Source organism: Rhea americana, unplaced genomic scaffold (assembly GCF_003343005.1).
Source record: "Rhea americana isolate MKP2758 unplaced genomic scaffold, rheAme1 scaffold_7, whole genome shotgun sequence".
Classification (NCBI taxonomy): domain Eukaryota; kingdom Metazoa; phylum Chordata; class Aves; order Rheiformes; family Rheidae; genus Rhea; species Rhea americana.
The window spans coordinates 7,270,051-7,278,141 of NW_028186867.1; the positions used below are offsets into that span (position 1 = coordinate 7,270,051).

General features: G+C 48.7%; 1 protein-coding gene across 1 annotated transcript in view; it reads right to left on the reverse strand.

Moving 5' to 3' along the window:
• Positions 1–8,091, reverse strand: part of SHOX (SHOX homeobox) — a 14,452-nt gene that overhangs the window by 1,691 nt on the left and 4,670 nt on the right. The window contains exons 2-5 of the mRNA XM_085321599.1: positions 5,642–5,827; positions 4,889–5,134; positions 452–509; positions 268–356 (exon numbers count right to left, since the gene is read on the reverse strand). Coding sequence (XP_085177725.1) covers positions 268–356; positions 452–509; positions 4,889–5,134; positions 5,642–5,827 — 579 coding nt within the window. The remainder of the gene's footprint in view (positions 1–267; positions 357–451; positions 510–4,888; positions 5,135–5,641; positions 5,828–8,091) is intronic.

Sequence of the window (8,091 nt, forward strand, 5' to 3'; positions counted from 1 at the left end):
AGGACCCTCCGCCCCGGCGGCGCCTCCCGGGGTCGCGGGACCCCCCGGCCGCGGCAGCGCGGTGGGCTCGGCCCCCTCCGCGGGCCGTAGGCCGCCGAGCTCCCAGCAGCCGGGCCGAGGCTCCTTCACGAAGTTTTACAGCCTGTTTTTAATACGTGCCAACTTCTATATAAATGGCACTTGTAAATGTGTCCAGCTTCCTCCCGTGCAAACGCAAGGGGATCGCAGCTTGCTGGGGGGAAAGGAAAATAAAAACGGAGCTAATACCTGTTGGAAAGGCATCCTCAGGGCTCCCATATTCACATACGGAGCCACTCTGCAGGCGTCTAAATGGCTGGCGGTTCCCAGGATCACACCTGCGGTGAGAGACAAGGCCGGTGAGCGGCGAGGGCGGCCCGGCGCCGCGGGGCTCTGTGTCCGCCATCCCGCCCGGCCCGCACTCCTTACCCACCTTTGTGCATCTGATTTTCCTGCTTTCGGCACTTTGCTCTCCTGTTCTGGAACCAGACCTGCAAAAAAAAAAAAAAAAAAAAAAAAAAAAAAAAAAAAAAAAAAAAAAGAAAAAGAAAAAAAAGAAAAAAGAAAAGAAAGAAAGGTGGAGGTAGATCGGGCAGCTGCTAAGGAAGCGGGTTAGCTCGGGGGACGGGATGGAGGGGAGAGGCCAGGCCGGGAGGCTCAACACAGCTTTGCAGAGATCTCTTCCCGAGTGAAGCCGAGGGTGAGATCTCAGCCCCAGGCGGAGTGACCCCCTCTGTGTGCTGCTGGGATGGGAGGAGGGGAGCTATGGGGGGGACTTTGTGGGGGAGATCACACGTCCCTTTGCAGCCTGGGAGACCGGGAGCCTGCCGGTTGGCTCCAAACCTCCGAGGCCCCCTGTGTCTCTCAAGCTGGCAGGAGCTGGGRCACGCACTAGCTGTCCTTGTGCCACCCATCTGAAGCGAGGGGCCGCTCTGGCTAACACTGAAATAAACCCACGCGCAGCCTAGGTCGGACCCTCGCTTTCTTTCCATTCACACCTCGAACAGTTCAGGAACAGTCAACGTGGGATCAGACTCCAAGGTCTTAGWTCATAAGCGATGGGATTGTCTGCTTCTTCTCCCGAGCTGAGCCTGGAAATGCTGAAGAGCTCGGAGAAGATCCGAAACAGAACTTGAACAAAGGGGGTGAATCATTCGCTGCTCTTCCCCAAGCGTTAGACCAAAAAATAATAATAACAATAAAATTAAAAAAAAAAAACATTCGTGCTGACTTCTGAAAACTCTGTTTTTCAGACAAGAGTAACATTTATCCAAATTGGGATTTTAAGAAGCACTTATGCCCCGCCAGAGAAATGCCAGTAATCCAATAATCCTGCTCTAATTCCAGTCATTCGAAGTCAAACGCACAACTTCCAGTTGTCACTGTATCACCCCTACTTCTTTTCGAGGGGCATTTCACATACTCATTACTTCGGAGCTCAGTTTAGACACTCTCCTCAAAGGATCATCAGAGGCACGGACTGAAATGTTTTGCCGACTCTTATCCTTACAGAAAAACTACCGATTGTGGGCAAACATTGACTTCCACTGCTGATAAAATCTTGTAGTTAAATAAACACCTTCAAMGTTTGATGTTCTTGAACTTGCCAAGAGATCATACGGTTAATTAATACTAACTGCACTTCCTACATCAAATTTTCCCTTCAAGCTTTCTCCAATTGCCTTAATGATGGTCATTTACAACGGAGTAATTAGTGCAAAGAAAGGCTTCCAAAGACATTAATTACCTCGGGTACCTCAGTGATTTTCTTAAGTAGGGATTGGCCTTCTCTGATTTAGAGCACCATCCTTCCTGCCTGGGGTGGCCAGGGCAGAGCAGGCAGCAGGTGGGCAGCTGCAGGGAGCTGCGGATGCGGTGCAGTGCGGTGCGGTGCGGGTCGCCCGCTCGCTCGCACGCAGCTTGCCAGGGGCGCAGCCTGCCCGCGCTAACCCAGCATCTGCCTCCGCAGCCGCGGCCAGCTCGCTGCCGGCTAGCTCTCCCGCCGCTTCCTGAAATACACAGGGCTACACAAGTCTGTCCACCGTGCAAAAAATACCAAATATTGAGAACGTGAAAGGTCTCCCTTTTTTTTCGATGAGGGCGTTAGGTTTTGTTTATATAAGTGTGCAAAATATCATAGTGCTGTAGCGACGATAAAATATTTTTTTACAGTTGTAAATCCTTGCAGGAAATCTCCTTATGTGCTTTCTTTCCCTCTCTCTCCCTTTCCCTCTCCAAAGGAGTATAAATTGTCAGGAGGAATTTAAGCAGCGTTTAAACAACTTCTCTTGCAAATCAGAACATCTTTCAAATAGAAATTGTATTTAAATCTGGGAAACGAAGTGCCCTTTCCCTTTAGCTATGAAAAAATAAGGTTATGAGGAATAAAAGTGATGAATTAGCCACTGCGTTAAGCGATAATAAATCAGGCTTGGTGTGATTCACGATCAATTCCAATTAGTCATGAATATGCTAAGTAAAGCACAGTACACTGTTTTAGACAGTTATTTCTTCATTAAGGATCACTCAGTGATTTCTTTCACAAATGCTCTAATCTGATTTCCTTTTGATTTCCATTAGAGACAGTGAATAATGACATTTAATTTAGCCCTGCACCATAAACCCAAAGATATTTGTTGTAATTGAATTACTGCCTGCTCCTCACTATGGTCTCATAACTTTCAATTATAACCCTGACAGCTGGGTGATATGAGTTTCCAGTACAACACTAAAAATAAAAGGTTAATAAGGACTAGCTACCATAGGAGCTTCAATTTATTTACAGCAAATTCTACACTAAATTGAAACTATATCCTTTAACAGCAAGGGACGARCAGTTCAGATAGGAATTAGAAAGCAATTCTGAATGTATTAAAAAAAATCTTTCCCTTTCCTCCCTCTCCTTTTTCCATTTCCACCTTGACGGATGTCAAGTTCTCTGTTTATTCCTAATTAATTATCCATGTCTCCTCTTTTCCCTCTTGATATTTATTTTATTTTCCGCGTTATTTTAACTCATGCAAACCTCTTTTGTAAGATGATTAACATTTTTAAAAAATAGAGAGAGTCTCTCTCATTATGCCCACCTGAATCAATATCACATTTTTTTTTTTTCTTTTTGGTGTCCTATTTTAAGATCTGTAAGCACTTGAAGCACCAATTTTCCTGTAACTATGAACATCCTGTTAAGGTGCTGCTCAGTAATAAAGTACTTGAAAGAAAGAGTACAGAATTCAATTACAAGTAATTTATTTTTATAGAAACAGTACATCAAGGCCTTGGAAAGATATTACAGAGCCCAAGTAAGAAGATCGGGGAAGATGACATAAGAGTTGATGTCCCCTTCAGCGAAAGTTTAATCTTTTCATTAATTTATATGGTGTGGTTAGATCAATCTTCCGGGAGAATGTAGGCCAGCAGCACTCTGAACCCCTGCAATATTCCCGGCAAGCCTCCCTTTCTAAGGCATATACCCARCACAATCCCTTACCTAGGATGGTTTATACAGAAAGAGGTTGGAGCTGGGGGGAGAAAAGAGGCTTTAAAAACAAAACAAGAAAGAAAACAACCTAGCTACACTATTTATTTCGAAAAATGCCTCCAGGAGACAGCTGTTTAAAGCGAGATAGCCGCTTACTCAGCCAGACGCGTGCTGAGCGGATCCGGGAGGAGCAGGATCCTTCCTATTTGCTTTGCAAAGTTGATCGTATTTAAGGGGGGGAGCAACGCGAGCCCCTCTGCCTGCTCAAGCTTGCGAGTGTATTTCTGCTGTATCCTAAAGCTGTGTGTACGCACGGAGACATTCATATATGTCTATGCAGACACGCGTAGCTGTGTTTGCACACACACACACACATCCATGGAGCTGTATATGCATATGCATGGGCATCTATTAGCTCCAGGAGGTGAAGGCGTTTTGTTTGTTTGTAGGGGTTGAGTTGGTGACTTTTTCTCCTTGGTTTTGTTTTGTTTTGGATCTGCTAGGCCAAGCACAGAGTTACAACATAATAGGGCTTTACTTTTCCCTTGCTCTGTAGGCCTACTCAGAGAGCCACAGGTTGATCTTATTAATCCATTCTAKTTTTTTGCGTGACATCTGTTTTGAGGATAGATTCCCTAGTTAGCTTAAGGGTTTCTTTCTTTTTTTTTGGGGGGGGGTGGCTTTCCCCGGGTTAAAACGAAAATCGAATTTTAAAATAATCAATGCGGAGCCCCTACCACAGGCACCTCTGATGGCCCCAGAAACAGAGCAATCGGTACATACTCTGCAGGTTTAGAAGGCTAATTGGCCTTTAGCTGTATTTGAAGCGGGAAGGGAGGGAAGGGGAGAGACTCCACCAGATGGGGTACCATGCATTCATACGCTTGCTGCGTGAATCAGAGGGAGAACCTTTCTCCTGGCTCCGGCTAATCCTGTCCCTGAGCACCCAAACTGTCTAGCCTTATTCATGGCAATTGTTTTCTAGTTTTTTTTTTTTTAATATATATGAAGTCCCTACAAAAAGGGGTGTGGGGAAGAGGAGTTGAGGATTAAGGCGGCAGTTATTTACTGACATGTTTGCAAAAAAAAATGATAGCTTAAAAAAAAAGGCAAATCACTCAGTTATTGAGACTTGTCACCAGAAAGAATTTTTTAAAAAGGGAAAGGAAAAAAGAAGTCCTAAGAAATGGAAAGAACGGGCAGATATTCTCAGAGCAGAATTATTATTTAGCAGGACAGGTACACAGCCATTGCAAACAGCTTTCCCAAGACATGTGTCGTTTCTGCCTTCACCTCCCTGCTTTGAATGAAACAGGGCACTGTGCTAGGATCCGCTGGCAGTTAGGAAGTGAGGTGAGGACGTTTCCAGGAACAGAGTCTTTCTCTTACCTGAACCCTAGCTTCAGACAGTCCCAGCCTCTGGCTTAGTTCCTCCCTCATGAAGGCATCCGGATAGTGAGTCTCATCAAAAAGTCTTTCCAGCTCATTCAGCTGCTCTAGTGTGAAATTGGTTCTGCTTCTCCTTTGTTTGAGCTTGGTCTGTCCATCTTCATCTTCTGACTTCACATCTTCCCGCTTCTCTTTGCACTCGTAGATCCCTGCCAGGGAGGGGGAAAGGGGAAAACGACACAGAGCCTCCCCTTAGCACCTCACCGAAGTTGGTCTCTCCAGCAGCCTCGTGTCTCCCCCCTCCCCTCTCTTCTTCCCCAAACTCGGCACAACCTCCAGGGCCGGAGGGGGGGTCCCGGGCCGGCCTGGGCCCCGCTGCAGCCCCGCACCGGGAGAGGGACCTGCGCCGGGGCGCGGGAGGGAGCCGTGCCCCCCATGGGGCAACGCAGACTGCCTTTTATTTGACTTGCAGGAAGAGAGGGGAGCTGCGCCGCCGGCTGGCACGGGCGGCCCGAGAAAGGCGCTGGCGGAAAAACCGTCGGGCCCCCGATGCCTCGAGGCGGCGGGGAGAGGCGGGGGAAGGGGGTTTCTGTGTTCCTGCTTTCTTTCGAAGTAAATATGGTTATATAAGAAGCTCCCCACTGGTGTCATTGTGAAGCCACAGCGAAAATTTTTGCCTCGTAAAAGAAACTTTCCATGAGCCTGAGACCGAGTCGATTCTCCCCTTATCACGCCCGCCCTCCTCAGAGGTACCTGCCGGCGGGCAGAGCCCCCGGACAGGGCTCCTGGGGGCAGCGGCCTCAAGGCGCCGGGGATGCCCCCGTGCCCCCCAGACCCTCCAGGCCCCTCAGCGCTCCCGGGGACCAGCGGGGCTCGAGGCGGGCTTGCGGCCAGGGACAGCCGCCTGTGCACGCTTTTACCGGGCACAGGGGAACGGGACTGGGGAGACAGCAGGGAAAATCAGTGGCCCTTTTTGGTCAATTAGTCAATGCCTATGCAGAAGGGTCTTTTTTTTTTTTTTTTTTTTTATGCCAGGCGGCTTAAAGCACCGTCCCTGTTTTAAATCCGGCTAACGAAAAGAGGAGAGCCGCTGGGGCAGAGGCCGCCCGTGGAGACTGAACCGGTTCCCCGGGATCGCCTGCCTGCCCAGGGTGCCCCTCCGGGGTGCGCAGCTAGCGCGGACACCGGCGGAGTCCCGGGACGAGCCTGCTTCGGGCTGTCTTCTTTGTCCAGCTTCACCTTCTAAGCAGTGCGAGGCTGGGGAGGGGGAGGGGAAGCCACATCTGGGGATGAAGTGGAATTAGATTCACTTTTCCGTCACCAAATACGTTTGTATTTATATATATATATATGTGCATATATATATGCACGCATGCATATACATATTATCCTATATAATTAGAGGCATTCCCAAATTCAAATGACTCAACGCAAATCTTCAGTTAATTGAATGTAATAAAATGTCCTAAACTGTATCTGTGCTGAAGTCAAGCGGGGATGTAGCACAAACACCCAAGTCGAAGTGTTCATTTTCACTTCTGAAATTAAAACTGTCTCTGTTCGTAATTATTCTTCCGGTCTCCCTGTTACGACTCTGGGCTCGCGATTGACTGCATAAAACTTTGAGATGGGTCCGGCCTCCGGAGGGGGGTGTTCGCCGGTTGTTTTTAATGGCATTTTGTTCGCATTTCCCCTGTAAGGGGAACCCCCTATTAAAAGACGAGGGTACTAACCCAGTAAATGCCTAGGGAAAATTAGCCGCGTTCAAAAGCTGTCTCTCTTCGGAGATACGGGGTTACAGCGTGTCCATGATAGGTATAAAATATTAACTAGCGTATCGGTGGGACTGAAATCACACGCTGGAATCARTTGAAATTAGACTGAAACCTGGCATGAATTTAAACTGTCACAAGCATCTCAGTTCTTTCCAACTCCTCCCTTCCATCCCCACCCCCAACCCCTCTCCATAGATTAGATTAGCTAAACATACAAGCCAGAATTTCGATACACAGGGAAAAGAGGGAGTACTAGAGAGGGTTTTTTTCTTTCACTTGCTTTTTTAAAAAAATATTTTTTTTCTGGGGAGTGCCATGGTTTCATTTTTAAAAGCCAATTCCTGCTTGGATAATTTCTCTAAACTGAACCCTCTCGATCTGCAGTCTCGAGAACTGAGAAGGAAAATCGGCAATGCTGAGTGGAACTGACTCGGGCAGAAATACGGGTACTCGAATGTGTGATTGCGCCCGGTCCTTCTATTTGAGCAGAGGGTGAAAGAGACAAGGATAATAAATAAGCGTTTGGGCTGTAAATTAAAGTGCCTTTCACCCAACGTTATATTAAACGAGATCAAACAGTAGGAAACAGCTGAAAGACTGGTTGTTGTTCTCCAACCTATTAACCGTTTTTTATTACCCAAAGCTAGCCAGTAGCTCCCCAGGCAGGTCCACCTGTCTAACTTGCCTAGAGACACTTTCTCAACTTTCTAATCCCCCCGCCCTTTTTATTCTCTTCCTTCCGCGTGAGTGAGTGCTAGAGATTTTTTTCCTTCCCTTTTTTTTTGAAAAATATGATTTTATTTTCTTCTGCTAAGAAAAGGAATCGCGTTTTAACCCTCGCTCGCTTCCCGCCCGGGTGGAGGCGGTCCTCTCCTGCCCCAGGCGGGAAGGGCAGGTAGCGGACCGCGGTACTAGGGGACAGGACCGGACGGTGCCTCTCTCTCCAGGGATGCTCTGTCTGCCCAGGCCCGGGGAGCCCCGCCACAGCTGGGCTCCTCTCCCGCTGCTCGCCAGCCGCGGGCCCTGCCTTGGAGAGGCTGGCCGAGCCAGCAAAAATGTCCAGAGAGAGCCCCTTCCACATCCAGCTTTCTCCCAGAAGAAGAAGCCGCATCCTGACGGCCCGGAAACAGGAAGAACAGGTCTTCTGAGACATTAAAACTCCCCGGACAAGGTTTCCTCGTACCAAAACACATAGACACACAAAAATGTCTGACGTCCTGCGCTGCCCCCTTCCCCCGTGCGGGCGAACGCCTAAAGGAGCGGATCGACTGCGGATTTCAGCGGGGGCCGCAGCGGGGAGGACCGAAGTTGCTACTCGCTTTTCAGGGACGCAGGCGTAGGCACACATCTGCCCGTACGCGCGTCCGTCTTTTCCGGCGGCGGCGGCGAGAGGGAGGCAGGGTGCGGGAGGGGAGCCCGCTCGCCCCG